Here is a 27,987-nt window from a genome sequence, read left to right as displayed (position 1 = left end):
CAAGTGGTGTGGCAAAATTACTTTGTGCTGTTTAGACATGAAGTGAAAATATGATAAATCCATGCTATAAAAACTATTACAACTATTTATTAAAATGAACCTTTGTGGAAAGGAACCTTTATAATCCTTGCTCAAAGTTAACCTTATCTATCTACAAATAGGAGCTCTACCCCAAGCAGGTGTGGGCAGCTGGTCAGGATATTAGAACTTATTCCCCAACTAATTACAGGAATTATAGGTACACTTTGTTTTTTGTGGTTCTCTACTACCCAGAGCTCCTGGGTATCCAGGAGAAAGAAAGTATCATGACCGCGAGAAGGGTAAATTAAAAAAATGTATTGAGTTGGGCCATGTATTATGTGTCTTCCAACCTCTGTATACTGACTCATGCCTGAAGAATCGGCGTTTTGTCATTCTTATTCAGATGCTTCCATTTTTGAATGACTACGGCCTGTCTATTTAGGAGTGTGCATAGGGGCTAGCATGCATCTGGTTATCAGCTTCGTGGACTCTCGTTTCCACCTTGGTCTTTCCATCGCTCCCAGAATGTCAGGCACTAAGGTTTATGTTAACTGCTTTCCTGACACTTGCAGTATAGTGAATGGCTTTCCACAAAGCCACTGACCAGCGGAGGCTGCACATATTAATACTCAATGTCTGATGAACAATAAGAAGTTGTTTTTTCGGGGTGGTGGGGAGGGACTGCCAGGGGAGAAATACCAAATGTGGGTGAAGGGGAGAAAGCAAACAAAACACACTGCCCTGTGTGTACCTATGCAACTGTATTGCATGCTCTGCACATGTACCCCAAAACCTAAAATGCAATAAAAAAAAAAAAAAAGAAGTTGTTTTTCCATGCACACAAGTAGCCGATGATTAAATAAATATATTCAATGTGTGCCAGGAGAAAATGAAATTTCACTTAAGACTGGCTTTGTGGAATTTTTGTTATTGCAATACATGGGTATCCTAAGTAAACTAAGTAAACTCAGTTGCTTTAAATGTAAATATGCCTACGATATCTAAAATATTCAACTGTCTTTAATATCTCTGCAAAGCTGTAGAAGGTATCTATCTACTTTTAACAGTTTCAATATAAGCTCAGAAAGAAATCCCAAATGTGAGTTTGTGCATAGCACCATTATGTTCTATTTATGTGCCAAATACAGTTTTGTTGATGAGAAGCAGTATAGCTTGATGGTTGACAGCATGGATTCTGGAGCCAGACTGTGTGGGTTTGAATGCTGGCTCTGACCTTAAGTGTTACTTAACTGTTCTTTGCCTTAATTTTCTCATCTGTAAAATAAAAATGATAAATCTATCTGCCATGGGTTATTGTGAAGATTAAGTACATTTATATATTAAAAAAACAATTGAACATATTTCTATATGTAATGCAAACTATGTAAATGCTAGCTTTATTACTTTTGTAAAAACTTTTTAGAAATATACTTTGTAGGACTTCAAGCAATAATTATAGAAGAACTCCATAAAGGATTATTTTATTTTATTTATTTTGAGATGAAATCTCTCCATCATCCAGGCTGGAGTGCAGTGGCATGATCTCGGCTTATTGTAACCTCTGCCTTCCGGATTTAAGCAATTCTTCTGCCTCAGCCTCCCAAGTAGCTGGGACTACAGGTATACTCCAACACCTGGCTAAGTTTTTGTACTTTTAGTAGAGAGAGGGTTTTGCTATATTGGCCAGGATGGTTTTGAACTCCAGGGCTTCAAGTGATCCTCCTGCTTCGGCCTCCCAAAGTGCTGGGATTACAGGCATGAGCCGCCATGCCTGGCCAAGGATTCATTTAATTAAGAAAAATACGATTAAAAAAAAAATACGTATACATACAGGGTCTGTGGCTGAAGAAAGGCAGCGCTGAATAAGATCCTCAAATGTGGTCTTTAGAATGAGGTGCTCATCTGGAATAGGTTTCTTGGTAATTTTTTCTGTTGGCAAAGACTGCACATGCTGGAAGAAACACATCAAAAAACGATCAGAAATGAGCAGAAGGTACCGTATATACACAATCCCGAATCTATGTGATAAACAGAAACAACCTGTACACAGACCTATTCAAAATTAAATTAAAATTTAATGTGTGAAATCACTTAGGATAAGTAAAAATGAAAACCAGGTATCTAGTACAAAGTGTAGGCGCTCCTCCTAAAGTTTGGATTTTCATATGCAGGACTGGATACAAAGTAGTTGATTGATTAGGTAACATATGTTGGTCAAAATTGTATGTAACTGATGGAAAATAAATATGTGCCAGCAGAGAATAAAAACAAGGCATTGGAAAACACACTTGGCTGATTAGAATGGTGCTTGCTCTGCTTGTTGGCTCGATTTCATGTATCCTGGCATTCTTCTATTCTTTGTTTTACTCTTAGAGGTTGTTAACTGGGCTGTGATCAAAACTGCAAGATTAAGCCAAAGATTAAGAGAGAAGACATCCAATGTTGCTGAGCATACAGATGAAAGAACAAAGAAGAATTGTTTAAGTTTTATTAGTTTATTCTTTCACTCATTCAAAAAATATTAGGCAACTATGTACAGGCACTGGCTATGTACTACTGGTGAGCCAATACAGAAATAATCTCAGCTCTCAGGGATTTTACAGGCTAATGGAAGAGGCACAGTTTAAAAACATCATATGATGTATGTAAAATAGCACCCGGAGTACGTTAACACTTACTGGAACCAAAAGATGCTATAACTGGGATTTGACTGAAGGGAAGGGAAGGCTCTTTTCAGGAAATTTTACTGTAAGGACAAAAAGGAGTTGAACAGTTAAGTGAGGGAAAAAAGAGCATCCCAGACAAAAGGAATAACATGTACAAAGGAAGGATCATGGTACAAGGGAACTAAAAGGAGGCCAATATAGCTGGAGCAGAGAGAGAACAATGAGTATGAGCTGAGTCCTTCCAGTCAATGTTGAATATTTTGGTCTTCACCCCGACAGCAATGGGAAGATGTAATAATGTTTTAGGCAAAGAGGAAAAAAGGCCAAATTAGAGATGGATCAAAGTAGATATGAGCAGACCAATTAGGATTAGGCAGACCAATTCCTACACTGATGAAGATTAGAGAAGAAAAGATTCAAAAAATATTCTGGAGTAGTATCAACAAGATTTGGGGAGACAGATTTAAAATAGAAGTTAAAGGGAAAAGTGTATAAAGATGATCTCCAGGTTTTTGCCTGGATTCCACAGAAAAGATTATGGTGCCACTCACTGAAAATAGGAAACAAAGAAAGATTACTAAGTATCATTGGAGGAAGAGTATGAATTAGGTTTTGGACATGCTGAGGTTGAAGTGCCTCCAAGACAGCCAAGTAGGCAGGCAGCTGGGTATAATGGCCTGGCTGAAGACTGGAACACTGGGTATCTTTCTCTTTTGATGGTAACTAAGGTTCAGGTCTAGGTGAGTACAGCATGAGAACCTAGGTCTAAACAAAGAGAAGTGGCTGAGTAGCTTCCCAAAATGAACACAGGCTTGTAATCATTTTTTTTTTACACAAAACTCTGTCATTTAATTTTTATTTTTTCAGAAACAACCATGTCTTCTCATCTTTGTCAGAATGCTTTTATAATGCAACTTTTAATGAGCCGGGCACAGTGGCTCAAGCCTGTAATCCCAGCACTTTGGGAGGCCGAGGCAGGTGGATCACGAGGTCAAGAGATCGAGACCATCCTGGCCAACAAGGTGAAACCCTGTCTCTACTAAAAATATAAAAAATTAGCTGGGCATGGTGGCGTGTGCCTGTAATCCCAGCTACTCAGGAGGCTGAGGCAGGAGAATTGCCTGAACCCAGGAGGGAAAGGTTGCGGTGAGCCGAGATCGCACCATTGCACTCCAGTCTGTGTAACAAGAGCAAAACCCCGTCTCAAAAATAAAATAAAATAAAATAAAAATTCCTTGGACATATCATCTCTAAACAGTAAAGTATATTCTTGTGACAAGATATATAATCTTTATAAATTTGACGTCAATGAATCAAAGACAGAAACAGACAGTAGAACTAGTTTTTTACTTGGGTAGGAGTTTGTTTCATCTTTTTATATTGAACTTTGGTCTAAGCTCTTTAGTTTTCATGAACAGATCAAAATACTTAACTCTGTATGTCTAAGTGTGTTATGCAGAAATGTGTTAGATTTTTCAACACTCAGGACTTTGCCAACTGGCTGTCTGTGTGTGAGTAAAATGTTTAACTGAAGATAAAGATATATCATTAGCTTTTATACATACACATAAAAATATATAACTCACTACATTTTTATTTTCTATTTTAAAGAGAAAAATCTTTGGAAACGGCTTTTGCTTAGCAAACTCAGATGCAGAGATGATTCATCTAATTTGAAATTATGGCTATTGACTAAGCCAACTTATAGTAAACAAACACTCTCAAACGTATAACCTTCTAGAGAAGTTTGTATATGGCCATGTAGTTGAAAAATAATATACATACATGATCAATCTTAAAAAAAAAAAAGCTTACTATTTTTTGTTTAATTATCTAGATATTCAGTAATAATCATGTAATCATAAAAGTTAACATATTAAAGAAAATATACTGAAATACAGCCATCTTCCCATTCCACTTCCACAAATTTACTGTTACCTGGAAGGTATTTCCAATAGGAGCCCCTGGGGCACCTTCAATGTTGGGCTTTGAAAAAGATGGTGGCATGCCTGTTTGACCAAGAGGTTGCTGTATGCCATGGAAGGGCTGGCCACCTGAAAGATGTGGCTGTGGAAATGAAGACTGGCTTGATAGTGGTACTGGAGCTGAAGGCTCCAGTTGTTGCAGCATCTGTGACTGGGGGTCACCCAGCGGGTTCATGATTGGTGATGTGATGGGGACAGGAGGCATGAAGTTTTCAGGCATCTGTTAAAAAATGGAAATAAAAGACACCAAGAGTAAGAATAAAAAGGATAGCAATATTTCCTCAGCTTGAAATAAGGGAGTTAGGTTATATTATGGCTACACAAATTTTTTAATAGTAGAATACTTTTTCAAATGAAATTTTATGTAGAATAAACAGAGTAAAACATAAAAATAGAGCTTATTGGCCAGGCTCACGCATGTAATCCCAGCACTCTGGGAAGCCAAGGCAGGCAAATCATAAGGTCAAGAGATCAAGACCATCCTGGTCAACATAGTGAAACCCCGTCTCTACTAAAAATACAAAAATTAGCTGGGTGTGAAGGCATGTATCTGTAGTCCCAACTATTCGGGAGGCTGAGGCAGGAGAATCGCTTGAACCCAGGAGATGGAGGTTGCAGTGAGCTGAAATTGTGCCACGGCACTCCAGCCTGGTGACAGAGCAAGACTGTCTCAAAAGGAAAAAAAAAATACAGCTGATTTCGCTAAGAGGGGTAGAGAGCTCAAATCTGGACCTTCTTTGTCTCCCTTTGCCCTCCTATACTTACCCCCAATAAAGAGGAACTAAAACCATGGCATTTTTGAAAGAGGATATCACGTCTGGAGAACTATATGTAGCGATACTGGAATCAGAGGTGCCAAGTATGTATGTGCGTGTGGGTGCACGTGTTTGATCAGAAGGTAATACCTAAGGAGACATTATTTGGCAATCCTATCACATTAAAAGTGCTAAATTAAGTTTCTGATTAATACTAACCTAACTTTTGGGATTCTTTCCTCATTTAATGTCTCCTAATTTCCTATTATGGCCTCTCAGTATATTTGGGGACGGTCACTAGGAAGTTTTTTAAAAGTTGAAAATGGCATGGGTAGAAAAAAAGTGTCTTATTTTGTGCTCTAACAGCTCTTAAGAGTAACTGAGATCTGAACAATGCTCAGCTACAAGGCTATTTCTTCATTTATATTATATGTGACAGAAAAAGTCCAAAATTTAATTGGAAAATTCATGATGACTAGTAAAATCCAAAGACCAAAGTAACTCCAAAAAAAAAGCAACCCTGAAGCCTGAAATTTCCTACTTTTTGAAAGAAGCCTATGGGGAAGTTATATCTTGCCTTCTAAAAGGGCTTTAATTTATATCACCATCATCAGAACAAGGTTGATGATACTGTTTTCTATTTCCTTTCCTTCCCTCCATAGATGCATGTTGAAATATACTTTAAATATATCACTCAGTCAGTTTAGCCTTTAAAAGGATCAGTGAAGTATAGTGTGTTTCAAGTGGCTACACGGTGTAGGCCATTGTAGGACATCTGTAGGTCACTGGATGGACATCTTTTTCTAGTACCTTTTTCTTCTTGGGTACTCTGTTCAAAGCTGGAGGGTCATTCCAACCATTCTGAGGACCTGTAACAGATAAGAGAGAATGTTTTCCTTTAGAATCCTGACAGGAAAAAAATAAAACTGAATCCATCATAATACTTCAAAATTCTGCCTTAACCCTGAGATAACTGCCACAAAGGTTTTACCAGCCGAGTGTGGGGATCACCATGCAGCCCTGGATTCTCACTCTCACACCTCTTAATAGGAACAAGGTCTTCACTTGGTAGGTAAGATATTTTGACACTGTTTCCATTTAAAGTGAAAGAGCTGTGCTAAATGTAAGGTGGTGACGTTTTTATTTACATTGGTGTATAACCTTCAAAGATCAGTTTACTATTCTCTCCTAATAATGAAAATACAAACTCTGCTAAAAAAAAAAAGGCTTCTGATATATTCAACATATATTAAAAAATAAAATAAAATTAGCAATCTCCTGTTTGCCAAGAGGGCAATTCAACATAAGCAAATCATCTATTCTAAACATGGTAAAAATATGTTAAGAAAAAAAACCAGACTCCAATTATGTAGCACTAGTAATTTTAAAAATCATATTTGCCTTGGGAATTACTTATAAGCAAAGTAAAAAAGGGTATTCAAATATCTGTGCTAAGATTTTTAATACCATAAAAAAAATTCCTAGGCTGATAGAAAATATAAAACTTATAAGCAAAGTAAAAAAGGGTATTCAAATATCTGTGCTAAGATTTTTAATACCATAAAAAAATTCCTAGGCTGATAGAAAATATAAAATTATAAACACACACAGGAACAAACAAACCAAAAAACCCTGTTATTTCAAAGTGAAAAATGAACAACAGTAGCACAACTTATTAAGTACTTTGATGCCAGTATCTTTAAAGAAAAAAGGAATACAACATGCTGAAAATAATTTTTTTTTTTTTTTTTGAAACAGAGTCTAGCTCTGTCTCCCAGGCTGGAGTGCAGTGGCACGATCTCAGCTCACAGCAACCTCTGCCTCCTGGGTTCAAGCAATTCTCCTGCCTCAGCCTACTAAGTAGCTGGAACTGTAGGCATGCACCATCACACCTGGCTAATTTTTGTATTTTTAGTAGAGATGGGCTTTCACCATGTTGGCCAAACTGGTCTTGAACTCCCAACTTCGGGTGATCTGCCCACCTTGGCCTCCCAAAGTGTTGGGATTACAGGTGTGAGCAACTATGCCCAGCCAAGACAGAATAATTTCTAAATCACAATTCTTTTACATTTCACTAAATGTGAGTTTTGATATCCTCTATAAGAAACCAGATACTTGCTAAGGAAATTTTTGTGTATGTACATGTATAAAGACAAAAAATTACCTTTCCAATAAACATTCTTTCAATATTTTAATTTGTACTTGTTTAACTGATATACATAATATTAAGTCATAAGAAAACTGTTTAGCAAACCAAAGTCACAGAAACTTTAAAAAATACACATCTTTGCCTAACCACCAGCATTTATTTGTCTTGATTTTAAAACAGAATTCAGGCCAGGTGCAGTGGCTCATTCCTGTAATCCCAACACTTTGGGAGGCCAAGGCAGGTGGATCACTTGAGGTCAGGAGTTTGAGACCAACCTGGCCAACATGGTGAAACCCTGTCTGTATTAAAAATATAAAAATTAGCTGGGTGTGGTGCTGCACGCCTGTAGTCCCAGCTACTCAGGAAGCTGAGGCAGGAGAATTGCTTGAACCTGGGAGCTGGAGATTGCAGTGAACCAAGATTGTGTTGTTACTATACTTCAGCCTAGATGATGGTGCAAGATTCTGTCTAAAAAAATGAAATAAAATAAAATAAAAACAGAATTAATTTCCTATACATTTGCTAGGAGACAGAAAGTCAGGTATGGCTCAAAACAGTTAAGAGTTAACCACAAAATATTAAATGATATGCTGCTTTCTGATTAACAAATTCTTAAATTTCTGGTTCTCCATCAATTATTTAATTATTCAAATATCCACACTTTCTAGTCTTACCAGTGGCTTAAGACAGTCTTGGCATAGTTTTTTTCTTTATGTCTATAGAAAACAGACAGCCTTGATAACAAAGCTACTTGTGAAATCACATAAATTCAATCAGTTCCAAAATTTAATTCAATTATGAAGCCAAATAAAAAGATGCTCCTGATCAGATTTAGAATATCATCATCTTTGAGGTTGACATGCATTATTGTTAATGACCACTCATTAATTGTATTCAATCATTCAAAGATTTCCAAAGGTATATTTTACAACCAATTCACCTTCTAACACAGGTGCCTGGTCTTGGATAGACTGGTTTTCTGTAGATAAAATGTAAAAATTACTTAACAGTATTACTGAAGACATTTTAAAGTCTACCGATTTTATAATTGTTTCTTCTCCCTTCATTAATCCCCAGAAAGTGTAAATTAATTTTATAAGAGAACAAAACTTATTTTTTTTCTATTCTCTCTCTTTTTTTTGAGACGGAGTTTCACTCGTGTTGCCCAGGCTGGAGTGCAATGGCACGATCTTGGCTCATCGCAACCTCTGCCTCTCAGGTTTAAGTGATTCTCCTGCCTCAGCCTCCTGAGTAGCTGGGATTACAGGCATGCGCCACCACGCCTGGCTAATTTTATATTTTTTTCAGTAGAGATGGGGTTTCTCTATGTTGATCAGGCTGGTCTCGAACTCAAGACCTCAAGTGAACCACCTGCCTCGGCCTCCCAGAGTGCTGGGATTATAGGCGTGAGCCACCGTGCCCAACCACAAAACTTAGATTTTAACCAAGTCCTGTGAAATGTCTTATTAAGAAAGTAACCAGTTTGTTTGACCGAGTGAATTCATTTAAGTTGTTAGATCCAATTAACTCTTAAACATCATTGTTTTCTTACTGTGCTATCTTTTATTTTTTTTGAGTCAGAGTTTTGCTCTTTGTTCCCCAGGCTAGAGTACAGCGGTGTGATCTTGGCTCACTACAACCTCCGCCTCCAGGGTTCAAGCGATTCTCCTGTTTCAGCCTCCCAAGTAGCTGGAATTATAGGCACTCACCACTAGACCCAGCTAATTTTTGTATTTTTAGTAGAGATGGCGTTTCATCATGTTAGCCAGACTGGTCTCAAACTCCTGACCTCAGGTGATCCGCCAGCTTTGGCCTCCCAAAGGGCTAGGATTTCAGGCATGAGCCACTGAGCCAGGCCTATGCTATATCTTTTCAAAGAGAAAATTTAATCCATTTGTATTTAAAATAACAATGATTCCCTAATTGTTTGCATGTATTTCTTTCTACTATGTGACTAATGAAGCTCAGGAATATATTCACTGAGGGGACAGCACTTCCTAACGTATTCACCTAATGTGTCTATTTTGGTATTGTTCAAAGCTGTGAATCCAAATCAGCTGTGGATTTTGTTAAACTGCAGATTCTAATTCATTTGGTATAGTGATAGAACCTGGAGAAACAGTAATTTCTGGGGTCACACTGTGCATGTAAATGAGAATAGGCCCAGCGAATAATGTAACAACCTCATATGGTCCTTTCTGTAAGAATATATGGACTTGCAGACTCAGCACAAGTCTCCCAGAAATCACTACTTCTCATAGGAAACCAAAGTTTCTAGCAGTGGAGAAGAGAAAAACAGGCTGACACCTAACATAGCAATTCCAATTGTCAAATATTTAGGGTTGGGCCAGGCCCAGCCTCAAATCACAGGTATGCAGTGTCAGTATGTCACGGACATTTAACTTATGTGGATTCAACGATCATCAGTTTATGAGGGAGGGAGAAAACAAAAATATAATTAAAATTGTGAGTTAATTCTGCAATTAAATAGGCAGTTAAAAAAAAAAGAAAAAAAATATAGTGAGTTCAATTTTGTTTGAACTCTACTCAAGAAGCATGTCCCAGGGACACTGTGAGGTGGGAGAGGTAATCCCATATTTTGAATTCTCATTGTGTATAGTGCAATTCTGTTTACTGACAGATGTTTTTCATACAATATATAAATGCAAGCCAACTTTTTCATCTAGGGTTTAACTGTAAAAAGGATCAAGGATAATTGACTATAAGTAATTTTCTATTTTTACCTTGAATGATGACTTTACAACCTAGCTCCATAGTGTTATGACTCCATAACACTACAGTTCATAAATGTCTGGTGAGTCACCCACCATGTGTGCATTACAATGGAGGACTGACCTGATTCCCAACTACTAAGGCACTCTCTATCACCAGGCTTCAGCTTCTGGCTGAGGGAGCCAATATATTACAAACCTGAAAGTATTGGAAATACTTTGGGCTTGACCCTTTAGTCAGGTCAAAACAACATCTCTTCCCCTGCCTCATGAGAGGAAGATGCAGATGAGGACTGCTTTTAAGCTCTGGGTGTTAAAGCTGGGAGGGTATCCAGACTTTATCAATTATTAGAAGCACACAAAAGTTTGTGGATGTCCCTTTAGTAAAATGACACCAAAGTCATAAAAAAATCAAATTCAAAGTTAGGGGTAAAACAGAACAGAATCAGAACCCACAAGTCTCTCAGGAGGAACAGTAATTTGGCTAGCCTGAATAAGTTAAAGGGGGGTAGGGAGGCCTGCTGAATAGAAGGCAGTATTTTAAAATAAAATTCCCCTCTCCCAAAATATATGCCTGACTGACTCCTCGTAACCTCAAACCATGTAACATATTAAGCCATGTGTTTTAGTAAAGCTCCAACAGTCCTTTTATTAATTTAATGTACAGTTGCCTCAATTATAATTCTAACCCCTTTCAATCTTGCTTTTATAGACTGTTTAAATGTGTCTTAAAAAAAATTCTCCTACTCAAGCATTGTATGTATGTATGTATGTATGTATGTATGTATGTATGTATGTATTTACTTTTGAGAAGGAGTCTTGCTTTGTCACCCAGGCTGGAGTGCAGTGGTGTAATCTCGGCTCACTTCAACTCTGCCTAATAGGTTCAAGCAATTCTCCTGCCTTAGCTTCCTGAGTAGCTGGGATTACAGGTGCCCACCACCAGGCCTGGCTAAGTTTTGTATATTTAGTAGAGATGGGGTTTCACCATGTTGGCCAGGCTGATCTCAAACTCCTGACCTCAAGTGATGCACCCATCTAGACCTCCCACAGTGCTGGGATTACAGGCATGAGCCACAACGACTGGCCTAAATATGACTCTTTACAAACAATTCAACTGATCTCTCCTTTATAGAGACATCCTTTAATAGAAATAGGAAGTAAAACAATCTACCTGAAGAACATACATAGCTACAGAAGACATTATGGATGTGAAAAATATGAAAAATGATACTCTTGATCAATACTTAAAAAAAAATAGAAATAAACACAGCACATTTTAATCTTGAACAGAAATCTCTCAGAAAACTGAAAAGGAGAAAATCCTCCCTACCTTTTTTTTTACTCTTTCAAAATACTATAAAGTGGGGATGAATCTCTTACTCTTTTGAAAACATGACATGTTAAGGGCATGGAAAAATGATTCACAGTGTAATATTAAGAAAAAAATAAGGCAGGCATGATATTAAGTCTGTAATATCACTTAATATTACACGTGATGACTCATGCCTGCAATCCCAGCACTTGGGAGGCTGAGGCAGGTGGATCAACTGAAGTCAGGAATTCAAGACCACCCTGACCAACATGGTGAAACCCCGTCTCTACTAAAAATGCAAAAATTAGCCAGATGTGGTGGCACACACCTGTAGTTTCAGCTACTTGGGATGTTGAGGCATGAGAATTGCTTCAACCCGGGAGACAGAGGTTGCAGTGAGTTGAGACTGAGCCAATGCACTCTGGCCTGGATGACAGAATGGAACTTGTCTCAAAAAAAGAAAAAAGTAAGATGCAAAATTACGTGTATGTTTGTGTTTGTGTTATGATCCCAATTCTTCAAAGGCATGCACACAATGAACTACTACTTCAAACTCATTAGGATGGCTATTAAAAAACAGAACTACTTCAAACTCATTAGGATGGCTATTAAAAAACACACGTGGTGGCTCACGCCTGTAATCCCAGCACTTTGGGAGGCTGAGGCGGGTGGATCACGAGGTCAAGAGATCGAGACCATCCTGGTTGAAATGGTGAAACCCCATCTCTACTAAAGATACAAAAAATTAGCTGGGCATGGTGGCGCATGCCTCTAATCCCAGCTACTCAGGAGGCTGAGGCAGGAGAATTGCCTGAACCCAGGAGGCGGAGGTTCTGGTGAGCCGAGATTGCGCCATTGCACTCCAGCCTGGGTAACAAGAGCAAAACTCCGTCTCAAAAAAAAAGAAAACACAAGTGTTGGCATGGATGTGGAGAAACTGAAACCCTTGTGGATTCCTGGTGGGAATGTAAAATGGTGCAGCTGCTGAGGAAAACAGTGTGGTGGTTCCTCAAAAAACTAAATGTAGAGTTACTGTTTGATTCAGCAATTCTACCTCTAGGTATGTACACTAAAGAATTAACAGCAGGAACTCAAACAGATATTTGCACACCCCTGTTCATAGCAGCATTATTCACAATAGACAACATGTCTATCAGCAGATGAATGGATAAACAAATGTGGTACATAGATATATACAAGGGGAGTATTACTGAGCCTTAAAAAAATTCTGATACATGCTATAACATAGATGAACCTGAAAAACATTATGCCAGTCAAAACAGCCAGATATAAAAGGACAAATGTTGCATGATTCTACTTATATAAGGCATCTAGAACAAATACATAGAGAAAGTAGAACAGTAGTTAACAGAAGCTGTGGGGAACAGAAGTTACTGTTTAATGGGTACAGTGTTTCAGTACGAGATGATGAAAAAGTTCTGCAGGGATGGCTAATGGGTAAAAAAATGTAGTTTGACACAACTGAGTAAGATCTAATTGACAGCACAGCAGGGTGACTACATAATGTAGGGTGTACATAATGTACAATAATTACTGTATATTTAAAAATAACTAAAAGAGTATATTTGGGACTGTCTACAACACAAAGAATGATAAATGCTTGAGGTGATGGATACTCCAATACCCATTCACCCTGATGTGATTACTATGCATTGTATCCCTGTATCAAAATATCTCATCTACCTTAAAAACATATACATCCACCATATACCCACAAAATTTTTTTTAAAAAGTTCTGGCTGGGTGCAGTGGCTCACGCCTGTAATCCCAGCACTTTGGGAGGCCAAGGTGGGTGGATCACGAGGTCAGGAGTTCAAAACCAGCCTGGCCAACATGGTGATATCCCATCTCTACTAAAAATATAAAAATTAGCCAGGCGCAGTGGCATGCACCTGTAGTCCCAGCTACTCGGGAGGCTGAGGTGGGGAGAACTGCTAGAACCCAGATGACAGAGGTTGCAGTGAGCCCAGATTGTGTCACAGCACTTCAACCTGGGCGACACAGTGAGACTCCGTCTCAAAAAAGAATGAATAAATAAATAAATACAGCATATCCCTGGATACTATAGTCTTATCCACCTTAGCATAGAGATTCATATTCCACAGAATCTTTGCGGGAAGGAAGAGGGAAGTGCTGGTCTCCCATGCAAGGGTGAAGTTGCACACCATCCTTATCCAATTCTACTTCTCACTGGAATCCTTCTTAGGCACTCTTACAGGAGCATAATGGTAGAATATATGCACCAGCTAAGATACTTTTCAGTCGATTCAGAGAAAAATATTCAGTGGATTCAGAGAAAAAAAAAGCATAGAGACTTTTGGCTAGAAGATAAATTTGAAATAGAACACAGCATCTCTGTTAACCATATTCCTTTCATTTCCCTATAAGCCTAGCATGTCACATGTGTAAAAAAATTATCACAAAATTAAAAATTTAAATTTAAAAAGACATGAATCCTTGAAGTCATTTTCCAATGATACAAGATAAAATTATTCAAAGAAAAGTAAAGAAGGTGATTATGCTTTTCTTTACTTGAATAGTTAAAACCAGGTGCTAAAATTTGCCTAAGGAATGTTCATGAATTTTTTTTTAAATTTCAGAACACTATTTCATGAGAATATTATTCCCCTTCAAGACTCTTCTATGTGAAGAAGTACAAGATTATATATGCAAATTAAATTATAGTTTTCATATTTGAAAGTGGTCTCTCCCTTAGAAACAAGCAACATTAACCCAGGAGACCCCTAGAAACAAAAGTGACAGGCAGTTATCCTAGAGAGTAAAACGGGGAAATCTCCCTGCTGTCCTGTGCTGCCATCACAGAAATAGCACTGCACTATCCCAACTCAGGTTGTTTACCGTCTCCTACCTAGAACTAGGAAAAAGCCTGGTTTTCTTACCTGTGATTCTGCTGTGCTACCCACAATCTATCTTGCAAGGCCACATCCAGATTAATCTCCCTTAAGTACCACTTTGACTACACCACTCGGCAGTTCAAAATCCTTCGTAAGAAACTTCTATCTTATTGAATGATATGAAGTAAAACTCCTTGCCCTGGCACTTAAGGTTTTCCAAAATTTGGTCTAAATGTAAATTATATGTTCTAATTTATAACAGAGCTATTTGCTGTACACTAGAAATGGACTGCCTTTTCTGCCTCCATTACCTCTGTCTGGGATCATTCTGATTGTAGATTAAACAGGTATTCATTGAGACTTTACTCAATCAGTGTTCTGCAGATTGGGGCATTAGTTTCTCTGCACCCTGAGCACGTAATTTTGTGGTTCACTAATGGAGGGCATAAAAGTCTCTGGATCTGTCAGAAATTATCCATTGAACAGCTGGAATTTCTAAAACCTAAACAAAATCATTATCTAAAACAAATTGGAACAATGACAAAATTTTCACTATTTTTTTTTTTTTGAGACAGAGTTTCACTCTTGTTACCCGGGCTGGAGTGCAATGGCGCAATCTCAGCTCACAGCAACCTCCGCCTCCTGGGTTCAGGCAATTCTCCTGCCTCAGCCTCCTGAATAGCTGGGATTACAGGCACGTGCCACCATGCCCAGCTAATTTTTCTTTGTATTTTTAGTAGAGATGGGGTTTCACCATGTTGACCAGAATGGTCTCGATCTCTTGACCTCGTGATCCACCCACCTCGGCCTCCCAAAGTGCTGGGATTACAGGCGTGAGCCACCGCGCCCGGCCAATTTTCACTTATTATTATTTGAGACAGTTTCACTTTTTTGCCCAGGCTGGAGTGCAGTGGTGTAATCTCAGCTCACTGCAACCTCTGCCCCTGGGGTTCAAGCAATTCTCCTGTCTCAGCCTCCTCAGTAGCTGGGATTATAGGCATCCACCACCACAGCCAAGCTAATTTTTGCATTTTTAGTAGAGATGGGGTTTCGTCATGTTGGCCAGGTAGATCTCAAACTCCTGACCTCAGGTGATCCAGGTGGCTCTTCGGCTTCCCAAAGTGCTGGGATTACACTAGCCACTGGGCCAGCCTTGTTTGCAATTATTTATATAACCTAAGCAAAACTTTCAGGAAATCCTAAAAGAAAATAACATAAAGTTGTCAGTAGATTAAAATATAGCGGACTACTAACATGCAAGAGGTAACAAAGCAGATAGGCATACTGCATGCTGAACAATGGAAAGTGTTTGTCTGGCTTCCTCTTCCTATTAGTTATCTGTCTCTCAGCCAGGTTAGAACATTCTGTTACTTTGTAAATAAACAAAGGCTCATCTCAAGGCCAAATGCACTTCTGCTTAAGGAGAAAAAGAATATGCAGACATTTAATTTAGATTATAAAGTAATAAATGCCTCAGTGTTGCTGGGTAATTTTTGAAATTACAGTGCTGATAGTTTTCTATCATTTACACCAGAACTTAACTACCTGGTATAGAAGAATGAACATGGGCTTTGAAGCTGGGAACTTGGTTTGTATTTCAACTTGGAGATTCAACATTTATTGGCAACTATTCATTTCAAAAAATTTTTATTTCATTATTTTTATAATTTCAACTTTAATTTTAGATTCAGAGGGTATACGTGCACGTGCAGGTTTATTACCTGATTACACTATGTGATGCTGAAGTTTGGCATACGACTGATCCTGTAACCCGGGGACTGAGCATATTACCCAATAGTTTTTCAACAGATGCCCATATCCTCACTCTCTCCAAATAATTTTAAGTACTTGAAACTTCTCAGTAAAAACATGGAGTATAACTTTGTTCAAGTAATTAGTGTCAACTAAATCTACTTATATTAAGTTCAATGGCAGAGTATACACTCTTACCCTCCTGAAGCTCCAAAGTTTTTCTCATGTAGCAACTAAAGTTCATTATGGGAGAGAAGCGCACTTTCAGGGAGTTTTAAAATTCCTTATAAAAATTCCAAAAGGCCAGGCACAGTGGCTCACACCTGTAATCTCAGCACTTTGGGAGGCTGAGGCAGGTGAATCACGTGAGGTCAGGGGTTTAAGACCAGTGTGATCAACATGGTGAAACCCCGTCTCTACTAAAAATACAAAAATTAGCTCAGTGCAGTAGCTCATGCCTATGATCCCAGCTACTCAGGAGGCTGAGGCAGGACAATCACTTGTACCCAGAAGGTGGAGGCTGCAGTGAGCCAAGATTATGCCACTGCACTCCAGCCTAAGCAACAGAATGAGATTGGGTCTTAAAAAAAAAAAACAAAAAAAAACTCAATCAAGGTCAGGTGTGGTAGCTCATGCCTATAATCCCAGCACTTTGGGAGGCCAAGGAGAACGGATCACTTGAGGTCATGAGTGCAAGACCAGCCTGGCCAACACAATGAAACCCCGTCTCTATTAAAAATACAAAAATTAGCCAGGCGTGGTGATGCACATCCATAATCCCAGCTACTTGGGAGGCTGAGGCGGAGAATCTCTTGAACCTGGAGAGTAGAGGTTGCAGTGAACCGAGATCCCACCACTGTACCCCAGCCTGGACGACACAGCGAGACTCTATCCACGCCCCTCTCCCAAAAAAAAAAAAAAAAGAAGAAGAAACAACAATCAACACCTCACATTACCCACTTTACAAACAGAAATAATACCCCATCCATCCACCCATCTGTTCATAAACAAATAAAGGAGGGGGCCAAACCAAATCCCTTTCAAGCGCAGACCTGTTCTTTGGGACGCAGGCAGCTCACTGGCAGCAGGCAGTATACCTGTTGTTCCAGGAGGCAGTGCATAAGCTGAAGATGATGGTGGAGCTCCTGGTCCGCCATGCTGGAAGGATGCTCCAGAGGAAGGGGGAGGAGGAAAAGTAGCAGGGTTGGAGGTAGGTGAAGAGGCCTGGTGCTGTGCTGCGTACAGCTGAGACTGCCCAGAATAGGAAGAAGCAGAAGATATGTAAGGGGTGTTAGGGTAAGCGTTTGAAGTAGGAGGAGCAACAGGCTGTTGAGGTCGATACATTGCTGACCCCCCTGTTCCGAAGGGATACGGCTGGGATGGTTGATAAGCTACACCAAGGAGAAGAAACAGAAATTTCAATTAGTTACAAGTTTATTCAGATAGTAGCAGCAAACTAAAAAGTTATCTCAGTATATAGAAATGATTTAAATCATTAATAAATTATAATCCCAAATTAAAAATTTATACGGTTATATTTTTGAGGCTCAGATGTCCCAAATACACTTGAATTCAATAGATTCAGTATCTGAAAAATGCCATCCCTATATTGCTGCCGGTTATGAAAATATTTGAATCATCAGACCCAAGTACTGTAAGACTAACCCTTTTCTGAGACTTCTACTGATCCTGTGAAAAGACTACAGTGACCACCAGATGGAACCAGGCAAAAATTACACATTCATAGCACCCCACTTTACAGAAAAAATTACATGGAATTTGGTGGCAGCTCCAGACTTTCTCCCAATAAGAACTGTAGGGTGAACACTACTGTTAGCCATCAAATATATTCTCCAACATCCAGTTAAATCACTGGCTACTGAAATTCTGAATTTGAGCACAGTTCTAGATTAACTGCCAGCTCTATGATCCCTAACAAAATAAGTACTCTATTTTACATACTGTATATAGTTGGTTAGTAAACAATCAGGCAAGGCAGCCAATTCATGCCTTTTTTTTTTTTTTTTTTTTGAGACAGAGTCTCACTCTGTTGCCCAGGCTGGAGTGCAGTGGTGTGATCTCAGCTCACTGCAACCTCCACCTCCTGGGTTCAAGTGATTCTCCTGTCTCAGCCTTCTGAGTAGCTGGGACTACAGATGCATGCTACCACACCCAGCTAATTTTTGTATTTTTAGTAGAGATGGGGTTTCACCATGTTGGTCTCAAACTCCTGACCTTGTGATCCCCTCGCCTTGGCCTCCCAAAGTGCTAGCATTACAGGCGTGAGCCACTGCGCCTGGCCCTTTAATGCAAAGACCTATACCCAGATTAGGGAGCTTTGGTCTCGCTTTTTTTTTTTTTCTGAGACAGGGTCTTGCTCTGTCACCCAAACTGGAGTGCAATCGTGTGATCACAGCGCATTGTACTCTCAAACTCCTGTGCTCAAGGGATTCTCCTGTTGCAGCCTCCTAAGTAGCTGAGACTAGAGGCTATCAGTGCCACAAAGCCCAGCTAATTTTTACATTTTTTTTGTAGAGACGGGGTCTTCCTTTGTTGCCCTGGCTGGTCTCAAACTCCTCACCTGAAGTAATCCTCCTGCCTCAGCCTCCCAAAGTGCTAGGATCATAGGCATGAGCCACCATGCCTGGCTTAGGGAGATCTAAATATTAATACCATCACATTCTTCATGACCAAGGATATGTGTGAACCTAAATAAAGTGAATCTAGTAAAAGTGTATCTGTTTCCTATCCACTCTGAAAACAGCTCTTTCACATTAAACATTTGAGTGAAAGGTTGTATCAAATTCATATGTATGTTGAATAATAGCATCCATTTTAGCACAGAACACATTCATTAGAAAGGAACACATTTCCCCTTTGAGATTTTTAAATTTTTTTGCTCTTAAATTTTCAAATAGTGGCAATATTTCACTTTCCAAGTACAATTATTTTCTTTTAAAGATGCCACTAATAGATACATGTCATTAAACGTTTGTTAAAATCCACAGAATGTACAACACTGAGAATGTGAACTATGGACTTAGGATGATAATGAGGCATTAACGTAGGTTCGATTTTAACAACTATACCACTGTGGTATAGGACGTCAATAGTGGGGCACTCTGTATTTTCTGCTCAGTTTTGCTGTAAACCTAAGACTGCTCTAAATAAATAAATAAAATGAAAAAACAGTTTGTAACAAATGCCCCTTGAAAATATTTTTTCCAAAAATAGTTTGTGTCATCTTGCCTGAAGAAAAAGAATATGTATTAAATAATTTCTAAAATTCTATTTATTTTTATCAAAATCATGGGATGCTTGATTCTCTTTAACAAGTTTTAGGAACAGGAGTCAACTCCTCTGAACAGAGTGACAGAGGAGCTATTTCCTAGCATAGTGATTCAGGCCACCTCCTAGGGAAACCATGTTTCTCTATAGCAGGGACTCAGGAATCCTATGCAGAATGGTTCTTACTTTATTGCCAAAATTGATTTGACCATGACTTTGGGGCTTCAAAGTAAAGTTACTCCATTAGAAAATGAATACTGCTCTGAAAGGATGTTGGGGTCACACTACTTACGCTGTGGCTGTGGATAAGGTGGTACCTGTGTGTGCATATGACCTGGAGATGTGGGAAGCTGACTGGCAGCATTTGGATTTACATTTCCATGCATTAGGAAACCTGGAGGTGGAGGATTTTCTCCCTAGGAAACAAGAACATGGTAAAAAGGAGGATTACAAGTGGAATCAGGAACTTCACCAGATGGATTTATAATTTCTACAATGGAATTCTGTGTTTATTTTTATTTTTTTAAAAGAAACATTGCATTTTGCATATTCTGTCTTCCTCAGAACAGCACATTTTCTGAGCAGCACATTTTGAATGATTAAAGATCAGACAGATCCAAAGTAGTAATTGCAATAAATGGCAAAAGATGCTAACAGCGTTTAAAAATATTTATGAAATGTCACCAGGATTTTCCATCTCTACTAATTTCCATCCACTACTCCACTCTGTAAATATAAATATAAATGCCATAAAGGGAACTTTTGTTTCTCTTCAATTTCTGCAATGCTAAAAAAAGGAAAAAGAAAGAAAAATAAAAAAAAGTCTTCAGTAAAATCAGATTTAAACCACTGTCAAAACCTTGGTTAGTGTTTTGGTATTTCAAGTCAATTTAGAACTGCAAAAGGAGGAGAGGAAGAATAAGGAAATAAATTAATTGTGCTAAAAACTACTTCTTGCATCCTAAAAGCATTAAAATGCAATGAGCAGGCAGATGGATGGGGAGTGGGGGTGAAAGAGCTTGAGGAAGGTGGGTAGAGAACATATAACTATGTATATTTAGGTGAGCAGAATTCTGCTCAAAGAGGAATAATGAAGGATATACCTGTGTGTCAGAGGGAGAGGCTGCAGGTGGATGGCTGGGAAGGGCAGTAGGAGTTTTGTTACTCCAGGTAGTGACAGTAGGGGCAATTCTAACCTGAATTGAACAAAGAAATACCAATCACAGAAAATAAAAATGAAAATGTTAAAAGAAATTAAAAAAAAAAAAAAACCCCGAAAGGTATTAACAGCCAGATGCAAAGCAAAAGGTAAGATTGGCAAGATAACGTACATTAGTCAGGCAACTGCTTTCAAGGTAGCTGGAATTCCAAAAACAACAACAACAACAACCACACAATCACAATGAAACAGGAAGAGAAAGGCAGGAGAAAGATCAATATGAAAACCTAAGTCAAAGCACAAAACCAATGCCATTCAAGCGTCAAGTATAAGTGGGGAAAGTGAGGTTTTGTAAGTAGAGAAGGAAAAAAGACATTCCAGAAAAAGAAAGTAATTGAGTAAAAAAGTGATTTTTTTTTTGGAAGCATTAATAGTCTTCATGCTACTACTAATCTACAAACATACTGGTATAAACTCCCTTTTCTGGATTTCATTACAGCCACAAAAATCCTATTAGTCCATTTTGAGGCTTAAAAATCATACAATCGGCCGGGCGCGGTGGCTCAAGCCTGTAATCCCAGCACTTTGGGAGGCCGAGGCGGGTGGATCACGAGGTCAGCAGATCGGGACCATCCTGGTCAACATGGTGAAACCCCGTCTCTACTAAAAATACAAAAAAATTAGCTGGGCACGGTGGTGCATGCCTGTAATCCCAGCTACTTGGGAGGCTGAGGCAGGAGAATTGCCTGAACCCAGGAGGCGGAGGTTGCGGTGAGCCGAGATTGCGCCATTGCACTCCAGCCTGGGTAACAAGAGCGAAACTCCGTCTCAAAAAAAAAAAAAAAAAAAAAAATCATACAGAGTATTAAAGCTAAATACTAAAGATAATCATATACCATGTTGCTTGCCCTAGAGGCCATTATTTTTGTTTGTTTTTTTAAGCCATCAAAATCCTTTTTGTCAAGTAAATCTTTGCAGAAACTCCAAAACATAAAAAAAAAAAATTAATACAATTGACCATTGACCAACATGGGTTTCAACTGCATGGGTCCACTTAGATGTAATTTTTTTTTTTTGAGACGGAGTCTCGCTCTGTCACCCAGGCTGGAGTGCAGTGGCACGATCTTGGCTCACTACAACTTCCGCCTCTCAGGTTCAAGTGACCCTCCTGCCTCAGCCTCCCGAGTAGCTGAGATTACAGGTCCCCATCACCTTGCCCAGCTAATTTTTGTATTTTTAGGAGAGATGGAGTTTCACCATCTTGGCCAAGCTGGTCTTGAACTCCTGACCTCATGATCCACCCACCTCAGCCTCCCAAAATACTGGGATTATAGGTGTGAGCCACCGTGTCCAGCCAGATATGAATTTTTTCAGTGAAGTTACACTGAGTTTGCCTGACTCTCACGTATCCCCTTCTACCTCCTCCACCTTTTCTCCATCTGCCACCCCTGAGACAGCAAGACCAACCCCTCTTCCTCATCCCCCTCAGCCTACTCAATGTGAAGACAAGAATGAAAACCACTTCCACTTAATGATGAATAGTAAATATATTTTCTCTTCCTTTTTTTTTTTTTTTTTTTTTTTTTTTTGCCAATCAGTTTGAGCTTATAAGGTTGCTCAGGTTTGCCTTGAACTCATGCCCTCGCCTTCGCAAGCGCCACGACCTCCGGCGGGAGCCACTTTGGACCCCCTGTTTTCTCTTCCTTATGATTTTTCATAATAATATTTTCATTTTTCTAGCTTACTTCATTGTTAAGAATATGGTATATAATAAATACAACATACAAAATATGTGTTAATGGACTGTTCATGTTATCAGCAAGGCTTCCAGTCAAGAGCAGGCTAATTTTAGGAGTTAAGTTCTGGGGAGTGAAATCATGGATTTTCAACTGCATGCAGAGTCAGTACCCCTAACCCGCGTGCTTCAAGGGTCAACTGTAAAGGCAAAGTTATGCTGGTCAAAGTAGAAGTGGAACTCCTACTGATCTGGCCTCCCTCTCATCCCTTTGCCCCTGCCTGTTAACACTGCATTAAAACCACAAGCCACTGTCCTCATTCATTCAGTGTATCGTAAGATTTCATCAAGAAACTCACTGCTTTATGATTCACTTTGTCTTTTCCTGCAAGCATAAGATTGGTAAATCAAAGCATAACAAATCTTTCAATGTTTTTACCTTTTTCCAGAAAAATAAAGCTAAGGACATAAAGAGTAAATATTCTCTTTTCCTAATGAAGAGCTTGCCTTACTTCAGTACCATGACATGTAGCTTGGTTTAACACAAGATGCTTGGGAGTTCTAATCTCAGCTTGGCTGGTAAATAGCCAGGCAATGCTGAGAAATTCAAACTCTGTGTCTTCACCTCTGGTGGGTTGCTTGACATCTCTGCTTCTCAATTTTCCCAGCCATCATCTGCTCTGTTCTACTTATGGCATAGATTTTCTAAGCCTAGAGGCAGGGGGAATTTAGTCTATTTTGTTCATAAATATACCCCCAGAAGCTAGAAGAATGCCTGGTACTCATGGCAGGGTCTCAACAAATATTTGTCAAATCAATGAACAAAATCAAAATAGAGAGTATTCTAGACAGTTAACAGTTATATTCAAATGCAATCTATCCTGATTAAGTATCCATCAAAAACACAACAGACAAAAAGAGCATAAAATTTTTTCTTCTTCAAGATTTTATATTTACTTTTTCTATAACAAAATGTAAAAAGACTCCATTAATTTTATCAGCAATTTGTTCTGCTTTAAAACAGGCAGAGTACCTGCTAACTTTGCTATCAATCAAAACCATTCATTACCGATGAAAAAAATATTCTTCATTTAAGGACATGAAGAGTTATCTGCTGGTCTAGAAATACGGAAGTTTCTATGTGAAATAGTAAAAGATAATAAGAAGCCACATTTTGTAACACCAAACATTTGTTAATTTAAATAAAATCATTAATTCATAATCTACAACTAACTTCAAAAATCTTTGGTCATTCACTTTTCTCTAATATCTAAATTGTCCAAAAACAAAAAAAGTCTATATTCTGGATACTCTTCATTGTGCAAATATAGAATACACTAAAGCTAAACCTGTACTAATGATTAAGAATACTAGAAAAATACTATCTTCTAAAAATATTTTATAAAACAACCAAATCACCAAGATTGTTCCTGCTACTTTATAGCTTGCCAGATGAATCAAACAGAAGTTTCAATAATAGATGTACATTTGTAAGTAAACTTTGAGTGACAGAGAAATAGAATAAACCTCCCTAGAGAGCTTAAAACCAACTTATATCTAAAATATAATTTGTTTGACCAAGTGAGAGAGATGATTTCAAAACATAGACCATTAATAAAACTTCAAGAATCTAAAAAATATATCTACTTTAACAATATATTGTCTGGTTTTACCATATCAGAGAAGGTCTTTTGCTGAACAAATGAGAATCACCAATTGGAAGAGAAATATGAAAGTGTTCCTACTTCATCTGGACCATATCACTCACATGGGGATAATATTGCTGAGTTTGAACTCTTGGCATCTGGTGGTGGCCAGCAACTGATCCAGGCCTGCCCTTGAGCAGCTGCTGTTTCTCATATGGAATTTTAGGTGATTCGTGTCCTGCCATAGGCTCTCCTTGTGCTCTACAAAGTCTGTCACGAAGCTGCATGATATTTGGCTTAAAAAAGGAATAGAAAAAAAGCAAACTGTTAAGAGTTCACCTAGCAATATGACAGCATGTTAATTTTCTTAATCAGATTATTCATCAACATATCCCTTTTTGTTCATAATGCTGGGAATTATACAATAGATCCTGACACTCACAGATTTGACGTCATAGTTTCTACTACTCAAGACTGGCACCAAAGGTCCGTGACAACTGTAACTTGTAATTTAACTGAGGAAGGGATTTGAATTATGCCCACCTTATGGTTACGACACAAGACCACTATCACTTATCACTACTACTCTTTGGTGTTTTCTTGTGGTTACTTAATGCTCATAAATCACAAAACTACTTTAAAAACTGTAACTAAAAAAGGCCACCAAAGAGAATCAACTATTAAAGATGGTTATGGAAGAAAATGGTGAGGTGATCTAAGAAAGAGATGAAATGTTAAAGAGATTTTTGAAATAAAGAGTAAGATGTGAAATTCAGATCTGTAACTCATACAGATCTACACGCATAGAGATTTACGGAAGTATGAGGTGACCATTTATGTTCTAAGTGTTAACAAATAACAAAAAGGCAATGTGTTAAAATGTTTCAGCAAGATCTATCTCTAAAAATTATACATTCCTATACATTTGTTAAAGGTTTAAAGGGATCATTTTAAAGTTTTAGGCATATTTTAGTTTCCTTTTATGGGAGAGAATTGTATAATATAATGCAATCACGAAGTCTCAGGACATATTCCCCCCAAAACACAAGGTCTACCAAGATAAATAGGAAATAACATCAAAAAATATACTTTTTTTGGCCTAAAGAATGTTCTTTAAAGTCCAAAAAAAAAAAAAGCTTGAATAATGTATAGAAAATGGATGTGATTATAAATGGTACTAAAAATGAATTAATCTTAAGCTAGATGAGCTACAGGTCTTAGAGTAAATTAGTCTTAAGATATATATATAACTTTTTACTTATTAGGTAAAAAGTCTTATAAAACTAGTATGCCAAAGCCACCATAAAGGAAAAGATTATGTATCATCTATTCTACCTAATATTCCCATCAACGATTCAGAAACAAATGAGCCGGATCCTACAGCTAAGTATATACAAAACCAACTAGAGAGTCATACCGCCATAGTCCTGGAGAATATTATGTACTTTTACTCAATGAAATGTATCAATAATTCCCAAAAACAGACAAAATACTGAAAACAATTGACTAAAAAAATACATCAAAACCAGAATCAAGTGATTAGTAAAAAGTACAGAGACAAGATAGTATCTGCAAGGCTCAAAATCAAGCTCCATCAGACACAAAATGCAGATATAAATATTCTTGTGGAAAAGTATCCTCAAACCTCACCTGTACTTTCACTCATGCTCCATGACTGGCTTTGGGTTCCCCTCTATTGTGTTCCATAGCACCAATACCCTTATCACAGTACTTATATCACATTTTTAGAATCCCACATTTACTTGTCCATAGCCAACTTGAGTTTGGAGGCTTCCTAGAGAAAGTATCTTCGCAATCTTGTTCACCATTCTATACCCACTTGTTGAACTGAATTGAAAGAAACATCATTTTGCCCAAGTTTTATTGTGCAATAAATAAAGACAATGTAATTAGTTTCCTCTACACTGAATATGTAAAAATATACTTGCCCACAGACAGTATCAGATTAAAAGGGCATACAGAATGAACTTCTTCAACACTATCTGGGATGGAACATATGAAATTTTTAAAATGTTAACGACTCCATTTGTTTGATTAAACATTAACATTTACAGCTTTTTGACATAAAAGATTCCTACGAAGAACTTTATATGAAGAATCAACATTTGGCTTTAGAAATAAAAAGTGGTCTTTTCCCTAATCATTTTCCTCAAATACTACGTCCCTCGGTACAAAGGAATCTGTCACACTGCAAGAGCATCCTCTCTCTCTGATACAGCTGATACACCTAAAATGATCCCTGAAGAATTGTCAATAACAATTACCTACAGTCAGGTTATAGAAATTCAACTGCTCCAAAATATTCCACCTACTAGTATGTTTATGTCTAATGCTAAGTGGTGTCTACTAGACTCACCTTACTCAAACATTACAGAAACGGTCAATTGTAATTACCTGGTTGGTGTTGTCAGGAAGAAAAGCCAAGGCTGCAGCAATACTGCCCTGAGCTGCCAACAAATTGGCATACTGACTCATCTTCGCAGCCAAGAGAACTCCTACAGTACTAGTGTCTGTGGCTTGAGTGAGTTGCACAGCTTTTCGAAGGACGACAACTTTCTCAATCAAATCCTAAATAAAAACAATGAGAGAGAAACAAACAGAAATATTGACTGTATGAGAGGAAGCAAGAAAAGATCAACAGTTACTAATATTTCTAAAACCCACTAAAAGTACAGTACCTATTATCATTCCTCTTAGAACTAAGTACAGCCACTATGTAGGTAAGTGAAAAAGTAGTGAGGAAGAAGGTCTTTTACTCATGGATAGGGCATAGGTTACCACCTTCTCCTAAATATCCTTAAACTACCAGATAATTGTCTAGTGAGCTAAAATAGGCAAATACTCAAAGTGAAAATGATAGGCAGATGCCAGAAGGTAGAAACTGTGTTCTAGCACATATGGGAGGAGCTATGAATGAAAATATCTGATATGGTTTTGCTGTGTCCCCACCCAAATCTCATCTTGAATTGTAGCTCCCATAATCCTCATGTGTCGTGAGAGAAACCCAGTGAGAGGTAATTGAATCATGGGGCAGGCTTTTCTAGTGCTATTCTCTTGACAGTCAGTAAGTCTCATGAGAGCTGATGGTTTCATAAAGGGCAGTTTCCCTGCACACGTTCTCTTGCCTGCCACCATGTTAAGACATGCCTTTGCTCCTTTCTTCACCTTCCACCAAGCTTGTGAGGCCTCCCCAGGCATGTGGAACTCTGAGTCCATTAAATGCCTTTTTCTTCATAAATTACCCAGTGTGGCTGGGTGCAATGGCTCATGCCTGTAATCCCAGCACTTTGGGAGGTCGAGGCGGGTGGATCACGAGGTCGAGAGATCGAGACCATCCTGGTCAACATGGTGAAACTCCGTCTCTACTAAAAATACAAAAACATTAGCTGGGCATGGTGGCGCATGCCTGTAATCCCAGCTACTCAGGAGGCTGAGGCAGGAGAATTGCCTAAACCCAGGAGGCGGAGGTTGCGGTGAGCCGAGATCACGCCATTGCACTCCAGCCTGGGTTAACAAGAGCGAAACTCCGTCTCAAAAATAAAAATAAAAATAAATTACCCAGTCTTGGGTATTTCTTCACCTCAGTATGAAAACAGACTAATACAATACCATACCATCTATTCTATAAAAATAGTACTACTATGAGGTAACTCACAGACAGAGACACATGATTTCCAAAGGAGTTTACTATTTTAAGTCTAAGTTCTCATGTTGCCCTTCAATACCAAATCTTTCCACAATGCGGAGCTATGCTTCTGGGAGAAAGCCTAAGAATATCATACCTTTCTGCCTTTCCTAAGTACCTAAATCCAGAGGGGTAAAACAAGTGTTTTTCTCTCAGAAGCTCTTAATAAAAGGAAAACCTTAATTTTCTACCCATTTTTTTC

The 27,987-nt window shown here is 38.4% G+C and overlaps 1 protein-coding gene across 50 annotated transcripts in view; it reads right to left on the bottom strand.

Moving 5' to 3' along the window:
• Positions 1 to 27,987, bottom strand: part of SEC31A (SEC31 homolog A, COPII component) — a 79,219-nt gene that overhangs the window by 3,539 nt on the left and 47,693 nt on the right. For 15 of the 50 annotated variants that reach the window (XM_078366946.1, XM_078366951.1, XM_078366955.1 and 12 more), the window contains 7 exons: positions 26,495 to 26,668; positions 24,202 to 24,375; positions 19,832 to 19,955; positions 17,304 to 17,642; positions 6,238 to 6,296; positions 4,626 to 4,892; positions 1,853 to 1,972 (listed from right to left, as the gene is read on the bottom strand). In XM_078366946.1, coding sequence (XP_078223072.1) covers positions 1,853 to 1,972; positions 4,626 to 4,892; positions 6,238 to 6,296; positions 17,304 to 17,642; positions 19,832 to 19,955; positions 24,202 to 24,375; positions 26,495 to 26,668 — 1,257 coding nt within the window. Of the gene's footprint in view, positions 1 to 1,852; positions 1,973 to 4,625; positions 4,893 to 6,237; positions 6,297 to 8,516; positions 8,556 to 17,303; positions 17,643 to 19,831; positions 19,956 to 24,201; positions 24,376 to 26,494; positions 26,669 to 27,987 lie in introns of all 50 variants that reach the window. The other 35 variants (XM_078366961.1, XM_078366964.1, XM_078366968.1 and 32 more) reach the window with 3 other exon arrangements.

This window comes from Callithrix jacchus, chromosome 3 (genome assembly GCF_049354715.1).
Source record: "Callithrix jacchus isolate 240 chromosome 3, calJac240_pri, whole genome shotgun sequence".
Classification (NCBI taxonomy): domain Eukaryota; kingdom Metazoa; phylum Chordata; class Mammalia; order Primates; family Cebidae; genus Callithrix; species Callithrix jacchus.
Note: the sequence above shows the minus strand (reverse complement) of the source record. Positions and strands in the feature narration are given on the sequence as shown.